Source organism: Lytechinus pictus, chromosome 2 (assembly GCF_037042905.1).
Source record: "Lytechinus pictus isolate F3 Inbred chromosome 2, Lp3.0, whole genome shotgun sequence".
NCBI lineage: Eukaryota > Metazoa > Echinodermata > Echinoidea > Temnopleuroida > Toxopneustidae > Lytechinus > Lytechinus pictus.
Window position 1 is genome coordinate 45,174,915 of NC_087246.1, and position 20,256 is coordinate 45,195,170.

A 20,256-nucleotide genomic window follows, 5' to 3' on the forward strand; every position below is an offset into this window, starting at 1 on the left:
AGGTGCACATGGATCGCATAAAGAGCTGATATTTTTCATTATCATTTTGAGTTTTGAAATAGGACCGGGACATTTTAAGGACATTATGAGTTATGACAGATAGTCATCATTTTCATATGACATAATCATTATGTCATATGAAAATGATGACTATCTTTCTATTCCTCAACCTAACAGTGAGATGAAACTTGTCGATATTCCATTCTGAAAAAGGGACAATTTAATTACTAAATTAATATCTTACTTATTAATCTAATACGCCTATATAACGAGAGCGCGAAATCTGTTAAAACTATGGCCTGAAAACTGGACATTTCAAGCACTTTTGTAATTATGGATAGGATGCATGAATTAATACATTTTTTATAATAATGCAAGCGCAAATCCCGAGCCGAAATTTTCGATAATCTGTCATGAAATCGAGATTTTAAGCAGTTTGTTATAGGATTAATATTGAAATATACATAACTCACCCCCAATCAAAATGCGAGCGTGCAGCGCTAGCTGATACTTTTTGACAATCAGACCTGAATAGGGATATTTTGAGAACTTTATATGGAATTCAAGAAAATAACAGGTACCTGACAAATCACATTTTTCGAGCGCACAGCGCGAGCAGAAAATGTTAACATTCAGACCATAAAACTGAGATTTTTACAGAGCACTTATTAAAAATAAATTTGTAAATCAAACAAAATAATGAAAGTTCGTTTTCCGACCTGAAATATGTTTTGTATATTCACTTCCAAACTTCATATTTCAAGCTCCATATTGAGCAAGATATATGTAAATCACCTAACAGGCAATGCGAGCGCGAAGCGCGAGCGAAAATTTTATATAGTGACATGAAAAATTTTGTTTATTTTCCAAGTCTTCCCCCTTCACTTGTCTTCCTCCTCTTTTTTTTCTCCTCTCTTTTCCCTCTTTTTTTATTCTTTCTTTCCCTTTTTTCTCCGCCAATGGGGGGGGGGGGCGGGCCCATCGGGCCCCCTGGATCCGCCTATGTTTTTTTACTACTTCTTTTCAATTTCCCCCTTCTCTTATATAAATCTGATTTGCAGGTTCTTTTCTTTCTGTATCCCTTTTCGCGAAAAATTAAACGTTCATATGCATATTTGTATATATTATGTTTGTTTACGTAACTACGTGCACAAGTGTGTGGGTGGGTGGGTGTGTGTATAATTATGTAAAGGTAGGCCTATGTTGAAGCAAAGTAAAATAATGGGATTATTGATTTTTGTTTAACTGCAAATCATATTCAATCATTCAATATTAATTATTTTTGAAATACATAGAAGGTAATTGGGGGCTCAATTTAGTTTTTTTTTAGATATAAAAGTACATTTTTAAGGCATTTCATCAGTTTTGGGTAAATATTTTGCATATTCTTGTTGATATAAAATGGAGGTTTGTAATTGTTTTGGTATAGAGTTTATGTAAATAATTTTAATGAAATCTTTGATAAAAACATTTTGAAAAAAAGTGAGTTTGTTTTGTGTGATGGAGTGCCTTTGGAATGTTGATTCATGATTTTGCCCCCCCCGGGTTTTAGTGCCCCCCCCCCCAATCTGAAAAAATTGATCGACGCCCCTTGATGGCTGTCAATTAGACTTGTACAAGATCCATTGGAGGCCCTTTCGAAATTCCCGCCACTTCCCCTGATGCATGAGGGACGGAACAAAACAAAAACAAAATCTGTTTGCCTAGTCTATAACCATACCCTTATCAAATATAATTTGATAATTTTGATAATACATTACAAATATCATATTTTTTTACTCCCTATATTAAAATTTGATCTATTTTTTGTGTGAATTGTTGTGCATCACAAAAAAAAAATCACATTTTACTGTATGTAGGAAGTAAAAAAATATAATATTTGTAATGTATTAACAATAAAGAAGTTCGTCAAACTTTTTAAAATCAATAATCACTTCGATTAGAATTCAGCATGTGATTACAAACTGTAATACTTAGCCTAATTACGAATCAAGGTTTAACGTTAAAAGATCATATGTCCAAAAAGTATGATTTGACTGTGCATCTGATCTGCACCAACGTCAACGCAACCGATCTATCTATCGCGATCATATTACATATCGATGTCGGCGAAGCAAGCTGTGTTCGCTGCGCGCGCTGTTGTTGGTGCCCGCGCCCGTATAGCGTAGTCTGCAAGTGCTCGTCGTTATATCTATATCTTCCAAAAATATTTGACTCGACTCTAACTTAGTTTTCCTTGGTTTCGAGAAAATGTCTCGTGTGTATGACTATGTGGTGGTTGGCTGCGGTGGAATAGGCAGTGCCACAGTATACTGGTTGGCCAAGAAAGCTGGGAATCGTAAGTCAAACCTGCTTCTACTAATCTTTTCTTAAGCAGGTGCCAGTAAAAAAAAACACAGGCCATGTCTGCCAGCGCCAGGGATCTCAGCTGGCGGCATTCACAGGCAGCTCCCTGGGCCTGGCTGGGAAGGTACCCCGGCCCAGGCGAGGGTTCGTATCGGTTCGTATAGTCTCCACTAAACTTTACTCTCGCTTGCCTTGGAAGTAATGTTTCCAGACAGAGTCAGAGAGCAACAACTTATGAATATGTCAAATGTGATGAGATGTCTATAGTAAGAATAGTCACCCATTGTGAATATAGACTACCGGCAGTTTGCATAATAATATTAATATTATACTTTTAATTTTATAGGCCTAGTGTCTAGTGATGCATAATAATATATTTCAAAATTTTGCCAGATCTTTCAGAGTCCAGACTAGACCAAAAGCTTCAGTCTCTGTATTTTGGTTGTTCCGCTGAACTGCGTTGGCTCCACTCACCATACATAATGGTTAATGGGGATTACAGTAAAATGTCAGAAATTGTTGAATAAATCCCCAGAAACGACGGTTATTCCTGTCTAAGTCCAGACATACTGGTAGGAACAAATTAACTAGATTGAAGTATTGTAGTTCTTATCATTATTAATTAGTATGATTGTGGTAAAACTACAGTAATTTTTCATTTCCAAATTTGAATTAATTTTATTTTTATGTCTTTCTCAATAACATCTATGAATTTCTGAAAGCTAGAGTGAGCCACGAGTTCAAAATATTTGAGAAGCATGACTTTTTTTTTAAATGACAAATCCACCCCAACAGAAAGTTGATTTAAATAAGAGAAAAATCCAACAAGCAGATTCATCAAAATCACATAAGAAAGTTATGACATTTTTAAATTTCTCAAAGTTATTTCACAGTTATATCATATGCACATCCTGGGCGGTATGCAAATGAGGGGACTGATGATATCACTCTCTCACTATTTCTGTTGTATATTGTTGCATGAAATATTCAAATTTTCTCTTTATTGTCCTTTTTAAAAAGCTTTATTCCTCACTGAACATGTGAAATTACTATTGTGTTAAAGGGGAATCCAACCCAAATAAAGACTTGTTTTTATAAGAAAAAGAAAAATCAGACAAGTTGATAGGTGAAAGTTTGAACAATATTGAACAAACAACAAGAAAGTTATGAATTTTTAAAAGTTGTAAATATTGGTAATCACTATACTCATGGAGATTTCAAATTGGCCGCATATGGGATGTCATAGTGATGTAAGGCAAGGACTACTCTTCCATGTACTCCAATACACATTATGGCTAAAATGTCATTTTCCCCAAAAGTTTTATTTCAAATTATATTTTTCTTTCATGAGGACATTAAACAATAGACTACCTGGGTTATATTTAGATCACTGCCCCAGGGGAATGGGTACTTAGGAGAAAACCACAAATCACTGATAATAAAGTACATGGCCTATGGGAAAGTTGTCCTTGCCCCTTGTCATAATTTACTTACCCAGTTGCCAATTTGAAATCTACATACTATTAATGATCTCAATTTTAAAGCAGCTATAACTTTCTTATTGCTTGTCCGATTTCTTTCAAACTTTTACCATTCTTTTTTATTTATTTTTCTCCTTCCCAACACAACATTTTATGGCCAAGGCTGGATTCCCCTTTAACATTTTATGGTTCAGTCAAGTTGCATGGTCATTATTGTCAAATCTGTAAATATGGAAAAATGGTATGATTCAAACAATAAAAAACAAATGAAATAATGAGTGAGGGACATCATTGACTTTCTCATTTGCATATGTCACTGAATTGTGCTTAGAACTGTTTTTGTGAAAAATAATTGAAATTTTATTTTAATAAAATGTCAAAAATTCTTATTTTACATCAGATCTTGATTAAAATTTTCGATGTTCTCTATGATTCAAGTCCACATTTTTCTGGGGTGAACTTGACCTTAAGGAAAACTTTGTGACTAGATTCCACAAAGAAACACACATTTGTGAATCAATGTGATAGCCACTTTAATAGCCCATCGGCAGATTATAGATCTATTACAATAAAACAAATTTTGGTCCATATTCTGAACTCTGATTTATCCTTATACAAATATTCACTGCACATAAGGATGACTGTGCAAATTATCATTCCCGAGGTACCGGCCCTTCTATCACCCCTAGGCCAAGGGGTGGTGATACAAGGGCTGGTATGAAATGCATCAAGGGTTGAGGGTATAGGTTGATATATATTCCTATTAATCCTATATATACTTTTATATTTGTTCTATGATCTGAGTTTTAGCGAGGCAAAGAACTAAAGAAGTCATGTTTGTCTCGCCTGCATAGCAGGGTGAGACTATAAGTGCGGGTTAACGGCGGCGACGGCGGATTCGTCAACACCGAAATCTTAACCAAAGTTCAGTTTTTGAAATGTCATCATAGAAAGTATATTGACCTAGTTCATGAAACTTGGACATCAGGGTAATCAAGCATTACTGAAGATCTTGCTTGAGTTTCAGGTCACATGACCAAGGTCAAAGGACATTTAGGGTCGATGAACTTTGGCCATGTTGGGGGTATTTGCTGAATTGCGATCTTGTAACTGAAAAATGGATCTAGTTCATGAAACTTAGACAGCTAAGAATAATCAAATATCATTGAACATTCTCAGTTTCAGGGCACATGATTTGAGGTCAATGGTCATTTAAATTAAGGTCAATAAACGTTGGCCATGTTGCGGGTGTTTAATTGCCATCATATCTTTTTAAGTTTATGGATCTAGCTCATGAAACATGGACATAAGGGTAATCAAGTATCACTGATTGTTTTGCACGAGTCGTAGGTCACATGATCAAGGTCATAGTTCATTTAGGGTCAATGAACATAGTATTTTATTATCATATGATTGGTGTTTTTGTGAATAATTATTCAATTTAGTTGTTTTGAAAGTCAGTACTGCTGCTATATTGAATTGCGTAAAATGCAGGCGAGACTGTCAGAGGTGTTCCACTTGTTAATTTAATGCTGTAAATCTTATAGCAGACTTCATCAAAGTGTCATTTATTTTCATGTGTCTCCTATAGTTACTCTTCTTCTCCTCAGTGTTCTGTTTGATGTGTGATTGACTTTGTTTCTTCGCTAGTTCAGTGAACATTGTTTTCCAGAGACTAATTGATTTTTATTTTTTACACCACACAACTGGTGGTTTAGTTTTACACCCCACAACCGGTGGTTTATTTTACACCCATATCTGGTTTATTTTATACCCCATAACTGGTTTATTGTTACACCCAACAACTGGCAGTTTATATCTACACCCCACAAATGGTGTTTTTTTACACTCCGCAACTGGTGGTTTATTTTTACACCCCACAACTGGTGGTTTATTTTACACCCCATAACTGGTGGTATATTTTACACCCCATAACTGGTACATGTACATGTAGTTTATATTGTTACACCCCACAACTGACAGTTTTTATTTTACACCCCACGAATGGTGTTTTTTCACATCCCACAACTAGTGATTGATTTTTACACCCCATAACCTGTGGTTTATTTTACATCCCACAACTGATGGTTTATTTTACACCCCATAACTGGTGGTTTATTTTACACCCTACAACTGGTGGTTTATTTTCTACAACCCACAACTGGTGGTTTATTTTTTTCCTCCCCACAATTGGTGGTTTATTTTTACACCATACAGCTATTGGTTTATTTTTCACACCCCACAACTGGTGGTTTGTTTTTACACCTTACAACTGGTGGTTTATTTTTTACACCCCACAACGCATGGTTGTTTTTACACCCTACAACTGGTGGTTTTAGTTTACACCCCATAACTAGTGGTTTATTTTTACACCTCACAACTGGTGGGTTATTTTTACACCCCACAAAAGGTAGCAGCAGTGGAATGTGATGATTAATTTATTAGTCTGCAAAATAATGTTCAAATGAAGAAGCGATTCTAAAACAAACTCAATCAGACATCAAACAGAACAAGAAGAAGAGAAACTACATGTATCTCAGGTTGTGGGTATAACTCTCAGTGTGAAAGCAAATTATCCCATCCCAGGAACTATGTTGGTCATGTTTTCCATCTATGGGGCACTTGGTTGGTACATACATGTACATACATGCACTTTGACACTGTTCTCATTATACTTTCTAAAACTGGTTTACTGGAAACAGGTTCAGGAAACCCAGTTTGGAAGACCGCTTTGCTAGCGTTCTCATTTGATCACCCGAAAGTGGTTTTCATAACCACTTCAGGTAAAGCGGTCTTGTTGCTATGGAAACTCTCTCAGTGGGGTGACATGTTTTGCGCGAAATTTGAAACCGCATTGTAGGCATTCCACATACAGTATGTCAGTGGAGTAGCACGCTTGAAATGTGCGAAGATCGCTTCCCGGAGAAAGGTTATATCCTCACTTAAATGCTAAAACCAGTTTAAGGAGGCAAAGCGATCTTCAAAACTACATCGCAAGGTGGTTTTCTGAACTGGTTTAGAAGATCACCTCGACCGTTCTCATTACATGTGAAACTAGTTTCCACTAAACTAGCTTCCAGTAAACTAGTTTTAGGAAGGTAGTGAGAATGGTGTCCAAGTCTGCTTACCAGATAGTACCCTGCATGCTCATAACCTCGAGAACCTCCCAGCAAATGTCCGCTTCGGGCGGTTATGAATGCAGAAAATTTATATCGCGTACTTCTAGGCCTTATGAGCAACTTCTCATAAATCAATTTGTTTTTGGTGATGTTCAACCACCACTCTATTTCAATAACCTGCCTTTTGAATTGTTTGTGTGTATAGGAAGGAGGTAAACTGACCTTTTTTTATGATCTCATTGCTAGGTGTGCTTGGTCTGGAGCAGTTTAACCTTGCTCATCACAATGGTGGATCACAAGACCACTCTAGGATTATGTAAGTTCTGCCCTTCAGTTACCTGTGAACAATGGGTGTAATTTAAATATAAACACCAGGGCCCTGTTTCATAAAACTTATTATGTTAACAAATCTGCAATGATAACGACTGAAATCATCCAGTCTGATTGGCTGATAGTTAATTTGTTGATATTGTGCATTTGTTATTATCATAACAAGTCTTAATGAAATGGGACCCATTTGTGGTAATGATCTGAGAATGAATTCTAACAGAATCCAATGAAATGGTACCCGAAGTGTTCAATTGTATGAAAAATATGTGCAATGTTAGAACATACTTTTGTAATTGCCGAGAAATTGACAGAACAAGCATGGCATTCAAATCAGATATTGGGTCTTTTCCCAAGCAATAAATTTGATACACTGTCTCACATATGCATATCTGTGTGTTGGCAATCTTCAGTATGATCGCTTTTCTGCTAAGATTTCATGATTTTAGAAAGTTGGGTATATGTTTACGATTAGGGGATAATTAACCTAATATTGTTTACTACAACTATGGTTATTCCTTTCATAGAGCTCTATAAGATGGGTTGACCTCAACTTCCACACCAAACAAGAATTTTAGTCCACACTTCTACTGAAGGCGATGGGCATCATCTTCATCATTCAACATTTACATGTATGAAAAGATGTTCATTCCATTATCTTTTCTTATTTCATTATGATATTAAGTTATTGATAACTTTTCCCAGTAGGATTAAACAATTAAGCACTTTGTACGTGCTGAACGAGTTAACAACTGACTCTCCATAATCATATATTATAAGCATGTGTTCTTCATGTACTGTAGTTAAAACAAAGTAATTGCAGCAAACAATTATTTCAAGAGAAAGCTTTTAAAATCAAGGTTAATTACCACCATATTATCATAGATCTAGATCTGGTCCGTTGAACTCAACTAATCTTTGTGAAATCATGAAATATTAGCTGAAAACCGATGGTTCTGATGATAATTAACACAAAAAGGTATGTGTGGGACAATGTATTAATATTGCTTAGAAATATACCCTAAAATTTATGGAATACTGTATTTATTTTGCTCATTTCTCAACAATTGCACATTTTCTTCCAGAGCCAATTGGCACATGTATATTTAATGGATGGTCATTATTATTGGATTCTGTTCAAACTTATTTTGAGATCGTTACTTCAACTGGTCACAAAAATGACATTTGAAACTAATTCTAAATTATTATTCTTTATAGGTAATACATGTACCTATTCAGCCAATTTTAATTTCCTATGAATGAGTTCAAATTTTGAAAATTTATAAACCTTTTTGTTTTTGTTTTTCTGATTCGATTTTACCAGCTCTTCAGATTTTTCTTCTCTCTTTTCTACAACTACCATATTCCCCTTGAAACTAACATGTATTGACTTGAACATTATCAATGGATCCACACATTCATAAACCTGCCCTCTTTAGCAATTACGGTATTTTCAATTATGCAAACTTTATCAGAAACTTGTGCATGTATATTCAGTTGAAGGCAAAAATACCATGATAATTTTTTCCATAGGGGCAATTCCATAGAATGATCAACCTTTTTGTAAGTCCAACCCCCTTTTTTCTCCAGTTTTAATTCACTTTGTAAACTGACCAAGTCATGGTCCTTTTTATTACGAACTGCCAAAAGAACAAGAAATCATAGACAGAAAATTTTGGATTTAATTTATTTAAATTGAATAATTACTGTAATGCAATATTTCATTTTAAACATAGATTAGGTATACTACCTCGTAACTTATGTAACATGTTAGAATTAAATTGTACAGTGCATAGTTATAATACCAGAAATAAAATGAAGTATCATTTTTATGCTATAACAAAGCAATATCAAATGCATTCTTTTTATAGATTCAAAGCTCCGTCATTATGGAACTCTGCGACCACATATAACTTAATTTATTTAAACAAAAACTTAAAAAATATCTTATTTCCATTGACTTAAAAGTGTGAACAATGATGCAAATTTATATTCCACAGTGTTGTTTAGGATGTGGTTTTTTTTATGTTTCTGTATTTTCTAATGTTCTTTGCATATTTTAGGTTATTTTGTTGTTTTTTAATGCCATCAACCTACATGTATTGTGATGTTTAATACCTTCTCAATTACTTCTTTCCTATGCTGGTACTGATTTATTTAATGTTGTGGTGGCTGTCATGACAAAACCTTTGAGGGTTTTAGACAGCAGCCATTTTCCATTTATATATATATGCACATCATTGTACTATTGTAATTTAACAACCATTACATGTATTTTTACCTGATTATGTAACTTTTTTTTTATATCGAATGGAATTAAATCATATTGAATTATTTAAGGAATTGCCCAGAGAATAGTTTTGTGCTAGTTAGTATCCAAGATCAGAATGTGCTGATACAGCAAGCACTGCTGTTCAAAGTCCTTCTAAATAAATTGCCCAGTTATAATACATGCAGTTTGGACCCTTGTTGAGAACAATGAAATTGTTGATATAACCTTTCCTGTGTCAAGGGTAAGGCTGACCTGACAATATTGGAAGATTTAAAGTTTGCCCAGATTATTCTTTATTAGCAGGTGATAACTATCTAAAATCATAATAAAAAAAAACACAAGCAATTAAAAAAGGTTGCTTTTCTTTAGTTGTATACGCAGCTGTGAAATTTTGATGACCTAAAATTGTACAAAATAAAATAAAAAGAGTTGGTTATTGTAGTAGTTTATCATTTTTGAAGCAGTATAGGTAAAAATTACACTGGGACTCATTGTGATTTCACCCCCAAAATGCTCAAAAGCCCCCCAGAAACAAAAAAAAAGAGCCTAGGGAAATCACAATTCATTGCTATGTTAAAACCTTCAATGTTGCAGAATTAGGCAGTAACCTGTAAAAAGAAGCCCCCCCCCAAAAAAAAAAAAAATTATACATATGTATTTTTTGCAATATTGCCAATTTGAGGATTGCTAAAAACCCTTAAAATTTATACTTTTAAAAACTTTGTTTTGCCTTAGGACAACTAATAATGATTTCACATTTATGGCTCTTGGTTTCGTTTGCTACTTTTGGTCTCATTCTCGAACGTATGCTGTTCCTTATAAGGTTAAATAGCAAACACCAGGAGGATTTTGAAAGGTGTCCCTGTCGGCCAATTTGGTTTTATGTAGATGGTGTTACTTATGGTAATTTCTAACGGGGAAGGGGGGGCTTCAAATATGCCTAACAAAAGATAATTGATGCACTGACATAGTATACACTGCCATACTTTGGCAAAAGGAAGCAAGTTACAAAAGTATCATTTGTTGTAAAAGAACAATGTGTTCGTTATTTATAGGCATCAAAGCAATTTAACAGCATATTTTCTTCAATATCTTTCCATAGAATGATTATTTCTTCCCCAAATTTTGCCTGAGCGTGCAACATACAAAGGGTGTTTCAGAAACAACAATAACTAAAATTTGACTGATGTGTCACTTGTTTCCTTTTGCCAAAGTTGGGCAGTACAGGGGAGTGTTTCATCAACATTTTCATCCGACAAGTTGTCAGGGGGGCGTTTCATGAAAGGACTTGTCGGACGTTTTATCCGACAAGTCCCATTTTATCCGACAGTTACCATAGGAACAGTGCCTCTCAGCCAATCAAAATCATGGAAAGATGTCAGATCTGACAACTTGTCGGATAAAAATATTGATGAAACGCTCCCCTGATCTGACATCTTTCCCTGATGTTGATTGGCTGAGAGGCACTGTTCCTATGGTAACTGTCGGATAAAATGGGACTTGTCGGATAAAACGTCTGACAAGTCCTTTCATGAAACGCTCCTCTGACCTGGCTCATCGCATAATCCATTGTAAAAATGAATGGTCTTGTTTTGAAGCCCCCCCCCCCTCCCCCGATATGTAAGTCACAGTACTCTGACATCTAATTCATACATAATGGTAGTTATGTACTTTAATACCTTCAATATGTTACTACATTTATCTCAAAATAATTTGAGACCATTTTTATAGATTTGTTTAGGCTTGGATAATCAGGGGAGAAGTAAATTTTGATTTGCACCAAAGTAAGGCATGACTGGAATTCAATGATTTAAATGTCAATGAAGTCATTGACATTTTAAATGGTTGCAGTAAAATCCATTGCAAAATACATTTACAATGATAAGTGGTAACCTGACAATAAAGTATAGGCCTATCAACTTTCAATTTGATTTCATGGAAATTTACAAAGAAAGGGTGTGTTCAATGTCGGTTTTCAAATTTGAACGGCAATATGGATCATTATTGAAATTGTGATTACAAAACGCAGAGAAACAAATGGTGTGTTCAATGTCCACTATTCCCGGTCGTAAAAGTAAACGTCTTTCAAATCACGATTCGTAGGAAAATTCAAACGTCGAAAAATATGTGTTTGTAAACGCGATCAGCTCCCGAATGCGACATTAAACACAATTCCGTTTTGAAACGTCTTTAAATTTGCTCTCGCAGTGGAAGCCTACACAAACAGGTGCCAGAACTGACCTTTTTTGTGATAGGTCAAACTGTGTTCTATGTTTTGGAATTGAGTTTTCAATCATGATTCATGTTGCTGTTTAAATTTAAAAATCAACATTGAACACACCTTAAGGCATAACTGCATTTAATGAATCCTGATAGGCCTAATCCTAAATGTACATGAGTTGCAGTAAACATTAAAAAACCCATTTATAATGAAATTTACTTGAGAATTGGTCACACTTTAATGATTGAAAAGTGTTTTGCTGTGGGTTTTTTTACTTTAACTCTTTGAAGAATTGTGACTTCATCGCCATTTGCAGTCATGCCTTACTTTGGTGCAAATCAAAATTTACGTCACAACAAAGTATGATCAGGCAAGCATAAACACATGTCACATGAACATGGTATCATAATTCAAAGCTCTGAGGCCAAGGAGGTGGAGGGGCAAGGGTGTCACTGAAGTCTATCAAACTGGCATAAATGACCATGGCCTTTGAAATTTGGATCAATTTAAGCCTCTGATCTATCGTATGGTATTAAAGTATTGATTTGGTAATATGAATTGTACATTAAAAGAATCTTAATTTTTACAGGTTTTTAGTCCACTTAAAAAACTTTGGCCACTTAATAACGCAAACCTTTTCAATCAAATGTAAATGCACTAATGGTTGGTTACTTCTCTCGAACAAAATGCTATTGCAACAATGATCTTGATTGGCCATTGCTACATGTATTTTGCGATTGATTACAAACCTGTTTGGTGATATGATGCCCTGAATGACTCACTATTGATATCAATACCTTCTACAGACGACTCTCGTACAACAGCAGTGATTACGTCCAGCTGGCAAGAGGTACATATGAAGCATGGGCAGAAGCGGAAAGGGAATCTGGGATCCAGTTAGTATTCAAGACTGGTGGATTGGATATTGCTAAAAAAGGCACGATTGGAGCTCAGGTGATTGAGAACTATGCTCAGGCCATGGATGAGCAGAATGTTCCGTAAGTTTTCCTTTTAAATGATTTTGAAATAAAAAATTATTCTTATTTGAAATCTATGAAAACTCACTGTTATTCCATGTTACATGTACTTCAGATACAATTCTTATTGAAATTTATATTTGGTATTTCATGATAGAAAAGGTAGTACACCAGGGTTATTACTTTTTCCCATTATTATTCACATTCAGTGTGGATGTAATACATGAAAAGTGAGAACATACATGTAATGTTCCAAGGTTAAGGTAATAATCATAAATGGTCAAGCAGCAAGAACATTTTCTGAGAATACTTTTACTAAGATGCAGTGGGATGTATATTTGATTACTCACTTCCAGATACGAAAGACTGGAAGGAGAAAGAGTGCGTCGAAAGTTCCCTCAGTTTGATGCTACCCCTGATTGGACCTGCCTCTACCAGAAGGACTCGGGACTAGTAGATGCTGCTATGGGCAACGCAGTCCACATACAGCTTGCCCAGAAGTATGGAGCAACCATTGTTGAAAATGCTGCAGTCATGAGTTTGAAGAAGCGTGGGGATCTAACTCAGGTAGGAATAGATCTGTTCGGAGCCCGGGGGGGGGGGGGGGGGGACTTACATTGACGAGTGGCAACCAAAAAATTACTTTTTTTCTTTCCAGGGCTCTTTTTGGAGAAACTTAAAAATTTTCCAGGGCTACTTTTTCATTTTCCAGGGCTCTTTTTCCACTTTCCAGGGCTACAATTTCTGGAGCTATTTCGCGGCTTTTTTGCGTTTGTGTGTGTGTGTGTGTATGTGTGTGTGTGTATATATATATACACGGTAGCTAGCATATACCAGGGAAGTATAACACTTCCCAGGTTTGACCTTCGCATTGTTTCTTCGAAGTGATTGTTTATGATTTTAGTGTTGTGATGATAGATTGATTTTGATGCTTGAACGATATCTGAGTTGATTCATGGACCTAATACAGACCTATTCAGATTAAATCATGGAGGTAGAACCTCCATGAATTAATCCAAGTTTGAATGTTTGATACTTGGTTGACGTGAGCTTTGCGTGTTTACTAGTTAGTGTTATAGCCCATTTGCCAAATTAATCTAGAAAGATCTGTATTCGTGTCTAAAGACAATGTAAAAGAAAAAGAAAGTTCTGAATTTGTACAATTCTGAGGTAATTTATTTTATCATACAATATAGGTACCTGCAAATGTTATGAAGTTGAACAAATATCCTTCGTACATATTTGACTGAAAGTTATTTAAATGACACTTTTTAAAAAAGACTTACAATTATTCATACAAAATAATGATATAAGTCATAAAGGTCATTGAATTGTTAAGCGTTCGTATCAGTTACACAGATTCATGACAAAAAGGCCTACCAGAACCAAAACTGGCAATTTCCATCATCCATCATGAATGCCTAGCCTTGCACGGCCTCTAATTGAAATGAACTTATCCACGTCTTTGCAAATTTTACCTGACCTAATTTCTCCACACAGTGAGAGAGGCCATGTGGCAGCCAAACCAAAACAGAATGAAAAGGGCGGCAATCTCGTACCCCCCCCCCCCCCACCACCACCACAAGAATATCAGATTTCCAAACATGTGCTTCTCAAGATTGTGCAATACATTACGGAACAAAGAAAGTTATGTAAACAAATTGCCGAGGGTTGATGTCCCTGAATTAAGGGGCTAGTCTACGTTTTCAGTCACTTAAGAAAATGGCGAACTGGCCAAAGGTGAAATACATCATTGAAAAAAAAAATGAATGTTTGGATTAAAATAACGAAGATTAAATGATATATGACTGAAAAATATCCATAGTTGAATCTCTACTTTTATTACTGACAGAACAATAACATCATTTTTTTTTATTAACTTCTTGCCAATATTCCAATAAGGCAAGACTCCAATTTAAGACTAGCAAGCAAACGTTATCAATGGGATTTTGGAATGAAAGAAAAAAAAATCAAAGCGTGATTTTTTTTAAAGGGATAGACGAGACTCTTGTTTTGAACAGAGATATAAAAATATTTAAAAACAAACAAGAGGTGATCGATAAACACTTCATTAAAATTATAATGAAGTTCGTAGTGAATTACAACTTGTAAAAGGAGAAATTAACAAGAATAATAGGGAAATAAAGTTTGGAAGAAAAGAAGGAATGAGGAGAGACAAGCTTTGGGGGGAAGGATCAAGATGGGTGGCTGCAGCTCGACATGGGGCTAGAGAGTGTACATAAATGGGAGGGGGGAGCAATCATCTATCAAGTCGCCCAAAATCTTACACCTTCACCAAACTTCTCACACAATCCACACACAAATCCCAGTTCATGATACAATCACAAGTGTCGCTCAACACATGCGCACGTGGTCTCTACTGGCATTTTACAGTCACACACACAGAAATACACACTACACACAATGCACACGATGCATCCCCATACCACATGCAGTCACACTGAGCCTAAAGCACACAAGCAGAGAAACGTTCTGCTCGAAGTATATGACTCCTCGGCTCCAAATTCTACATTTATTTTATCTCAGTGCTTGGAGTCGGCGCTGGCGCCGATTTTCGTCCATGAATGAGAGAGCATGGCAAAGACTCGAGTCCCTTTATCTCAGAACCGCCGCCGCGCGCTTGGTACTCGAGTCTCCAGAGATCAGGGTCGACTCCCCGACTCTGGCATTGAGAATCGGGTAGACTCGATTACCCGGCGCTGGCTCCCAAGCCTAGTTGACGGGGGCGATTATGAGTTTTGCAGTCGCCCTCGTGTGAATGTTTTTAGCCCTTTTCCGGGGCTCTTTTTGGACTTTCCGGGGCGAATTCGCCCGCCGCCCCCGTGTAATTTTTTGGTTGACGAGTGGATACCATGCGCGACCAAGAAAACACTTAAAAAAAGGATGTCTTTTTCAAGATAGGGCACGTTACGTACGTAATGTAATAAGGGTGTCAAAAACACTAAAATAATTAAAAAAGGGTATCTATTTCGCTAGGAAAGCTACATGTTAAGGGTCAAATTTGCGAGGGTATAAAAAATCAAGACTAAAATGTTTTATAAAGGATGTACTTTTTACCCCAACAGTCAACACTAAGTGTTTAGAGTCCGATTTGCGCGAGGTGTGGGAGGTGGGGCCGTAATAAACCCAGCAATGATGTAGATAAAAATAAAACCGACGACCGACGTCCATGATTAAAATATCACTGTACTTGTTTAGGGGATACAGGGAATACTTGCCAAGTGTATCGATTTATTTCCAATACTTGTTAAGGGTAGGATTTCACAGGCCAATACTTGTTAAGGGGTGCATTTTCAGAATATGGAAAATACTTGTTTAGGGAAGTGCCCCCCCCCCCCCCCCCGGTTTGGTGTTAACTCATGGGAAAGTTCGTTCAAATGACCTATCCTTTCTTTCATTAGAATAGGGAAATTTTAAAGCAAGATATTATGTAAGCATGCCTGGCATAGCAGGATGTACAAATTGCATGGACTAGGTGACTAGAATAGCACATCAATGTACACTTCATGAAGGAATTTGTTGCACTTCTAATTTGAATGCAATAAATGCATTTATGTTGCTATTACAATGAACTTGGCTGACTTCAAAATCTTGATCTTGATACAAATTTTATGTAATAAACCCCGATTTAAAGTAACATTGATATCAAAATGTAAATTTGAAACGAGCAGTAAAAAGAACCAAGATAGCATTAACCTAAAACTTAACTCCAGTACTAGTTCTTTCATATTTTCTAGGACTTTGATGTAATTTGTTGATGTAAACTGTATGAATACAATTCTTAGATTTATTTCTTTAAGATTGACTATTGTTTGCATTTGCAGTTTTTGTTTGTGTGTTATTAGCTGGTAAACAATAAAGGGCAAAAGCTTTGTGTTGCACAAGTTTCCAGTTCCATTGTTAGTATCATGCTAAATACTAGAGTTGTGTTTCCTTTCATTGTTTTAAGAAGCTTGCTTCCTGTCATTCAAGTTCAGCTCAAAGTTTTAACAACAAGGGAAAGACTGGACAGAAAGAAAGAGATAAAGAATTGTTTTTGTCAGCTTTCTTTGGAAGTTTGATAACATTGGGGGTGTTTATTTAAAAATCACCAAAGATAAATAGAGTTTTATAACAAAGATACTGTTATGCAATATCGGGGGCGGAGCCATGATATTTGGGTAAATCCATTGGTGGGGTAAAAACAAAAATCACAAAATTTCCAAGTAACTTGGGTATCACTATTCTATTTCACAGTGAAGTTTAAGTTAGATTTGGCTCAGATTCAATGTGAGGAATGTCTCCTAACATAGAAACTCATGTTTGATCTTGAAATCTTTTGTGGATTTGTTGTAGTAGAAATCAACTCTTTACCAATGTTGCATTATGGACATCACATTCATATATTATTGGCAATAGATTGTTGGGTCTGAAATTGCAACACATCATGATGTTAATGATAATATCTAAACCTTTGTGGAACACCATTTTTGCTGCCCCCCCCCCCCCCCCCCCCCCCCCCCCGTGGATGAACAAATTCCAATCCTCTCCTCAAGAAAAGATCATATGGTCTTTACCACGTGATCTGGTTATGCTAATGATCTGTGGCCCGTTTCATAAAACTTTGAATTATACAATAACGAACTTGCAATAACAGTTAAAAGCTAGCGAAATCCGTCCATTTGATTGGCTGATGGTAAATTTGTTATAGAACTGTTGTATATGTTTATAACAAGTCTTTATGAAACGGAATTCTGATGTCCATTGGAAGAGATTGCAAAATCATTCTTGTCTAAAAATCAATATCATAAAATCGCATACGAACATCTACGATGGCTCCCAAGCACAAGGAAGAATGAAGATTGATCAGTAGAACGATGTCATATCCAAAACTGAAGTGTTAAAATTAGGTTTGTAATCACTTTGAATAAGAAGCACTGTGATTAATGCATGGTGTTGAGTACACTGTACACTGGTAGAACAAGCTCAGGATTGGTAACTCACTGTATAAGTCGCATCAAAATAAGGGGGCAACTTGCGCGCATGTGAAACGGTTCCATGACCTTTGCTCCGGCGACAATTGCTCCGCTATAAATTCTACACACTAATGGAATTACCAACTTTAACCTTGCATTTAACACTATACCCTATCCTAACACTAACCTTAACATAAAACCCTATTGCAACCCTAACCCTACCCCTACACGTATATCTTAGACGAAATAAAGACCAGAGCAAATGTTGTGTCACCTATGAAACACACATATTGAAAGTATTTCCTGAAATTACCAACAACAAAATTGAAATATATTTCTTTGTCTGTGCTCTAATGTTTTTGACCAATGAATTGCCCCACCTCAAAACTCTGTATAATAATAATAATAATAATATAGGGTATTTATATTGCGCACATATCCACCTTGTTACATGTAGGTGCTCAAGGCGCTCCTATATTACCCGGCTAAGCTAGGCGTTCATAGCGCACACAGCTTTTTAAGGAATTACTTCCTACCGGTACCCATTTACCTCACCTGGGTTGAGTGCAGCACACTGTAGATCAGTTTCTTGCTGAAGGACATTATGCCATGGCTGGGATTCGAACCCACGACCCTCTGTTTCAAAGTCCGAAGACTAATCCACTGGGCCACAACGCTCCACGCTCAACACGTATACGTATACAACATGGCCCTGATGTACTTGTAATTCTTTTGATATATTTTGGCCTTCCAACAGGTTTGCACGAGTCAAGGTGATTTCCTGTGCAGGAAAGTGATAGTGACAGCCGGGGCATGGATGAATGATGTTCTTTCTTCCGTTGGGGTTAAAATACCACTAACGGTCACCCAAGAACAGGTCACCTACTTTGGTACTCCTCACATGAAAGAATTCACAAAGGATAGGTAAGATAAACATTAGGATTTATCAAGTTAGCCAGGCCAATGCATGAAAGACTGATGTTCTTTTTTGCTGAGTTTTTTTAACTTAAGATAGTACTTTTTATTATTTGGATTACCCATTAGATGGATGGATAGATGATATTACTTTCTCATTGGAATTAAATGCCACCTTACCTACTATCCTACTTGGACTGAATACTCTTTGAGTACCATTCACAATTTTGCCATCAAGAGAAGCTTCCATTAAAACCTATATTGATATGATGTTAGGCAGGTTACCATGGTAATTATAATCACTGCCGTTAGCATTTTTTTTTTGCAGCAGCAGCAGTGCCTTGTTCTTGCTTCTGAGCTATTTGACGATAGAGCGATTGATTGTGGAGCTGATTTCAACAATTGATTGCAGTGATTATTATGTATGATCAATCATAGAAATCAGTCCCATGATCAATTACTAAGCTTTCTGTTAACTATGACTGTCATGTGTATTCAAGTTTTTGTTATATTGTGAAATACTTTGAAAGTTAATCTCTATATTTTTTTTAAGCTGATAATTGATGGGATATGCAAATATGAACAGATGCATAAAGATAAATAGATAGCTTATCCATAAAGGTTATAACTCCTGTTGAAATGAAAACTTTTTATCATGCCTAAATTTCAGTTTGTACCATTTTTGGTACCTGCGCTGCTTTTGCAACCACGGCGTCGTCAACATGAAATCTTAACCAAGCTGAAGTTTTTTAAATGTCCTCATAAATAAGAAAGTATTTGGACCTTGTTCATGAAACTTGGACATAAAGGGTAATCAGGAATAACTAAACTTTCTGCATGAGTTTCAGGTCACGTGACCAAGGTCACAGGTCATTTAGGGTCAATGGACTTAGACAATGTTGGGGGAATCAACATCAAAATCTCAACCACTTGAGGTTAAGTTTTTGAAATTTCGTCATAACTTTAAAAGTATATGGATCTAGTTCATGAAACTGGGATATAAGGGTAATGGTGTATCACTGAATATCCTGCCTGAGTTTTGGGTCACATGACTAAGGTCAAAGGTCATTTAGGGTCAATAAACTTTGGCCATGTTGCGAGCATTTGTTGAATTGCTATCATAACCTTGAAAGTTTATGGATCTAGTTCCTAAAACTTAGACATGAAAGAGAAATCAGGTATCACTTATTGTTTTGCACGAGTCTTTTAGGTCATATGATCAAGGTCAAAGATTATTTAGGGTAAATAAATATATAGCGTTCTATTATCATATAAATGGCATTTTTTTGTGAATGATTATTCAATAGTCATTTTCAAAGTCAGCACTGCTGCTACATGTATATTGAATCGCGTAATGCAGGCGAAACTGCCAGAGGCGTTCCACTTGTTTAAAACTTGTTGCTTGATCTCCCAAATGCTTGGCTTATTTTATTTAATTTAATTTTTAAGTCTTATTACCCAAGCATGACCATTTTACGTATGGCTCTTAGCAGTGATAACAGGTCAAAATTTCAGCCATAATCAATTGACTGGTGGGTACAGTCACCCAAAATCATTAAAAAAATGTTACTCTGTGTTGTAAAACAATAATGAACAATTTCAATAAATGTAAATTTGCAGTG

General features: G+C 36.0%; 1 protein-coding gene across 2 annotated transcripts in view; it reads left to right on the plus strand.

Annotated features, from left to right (window-relative positions):
* The first annotated feature begins 2,089 nt into the window (after positions 1-2,089).
* LOC129254180 (monomeric sarcosine oxidase-like) overlaps positions 2,090-20,256 on the plus strand; it is a 40,058-nt gene continuing 21,891 nt past the window's right edge. The window contains exons 1-5 of one of the 2 annotated variants that reach the window (XM_064094893.1): positions 2,090-2,338; positions 7,193-7,262; positions 12,573-12,764; positions 13,100-13,310; positions 18,477-18,643. In XM_064094893.1, the coding sequence (XP_063950963.1) occupies positions 2,251-2,338; positions 7,193-7,262; positions 12,573-12,764; positions 13,100-13,310; positions 18,477-18,643 (728 nt within the window). In that variant the 5' untranslated portion in view covers positions 2,090-2,250. The remainder of the gene's footprint in view (positions 2,339-7,192; positions 7,263-12,572; positions 12,765-13,099; positions 13,311-18,476; positions 18,644-20,256) is intronic. The other variant, XM_064094894.1, reaches the window with a different exon arrangement.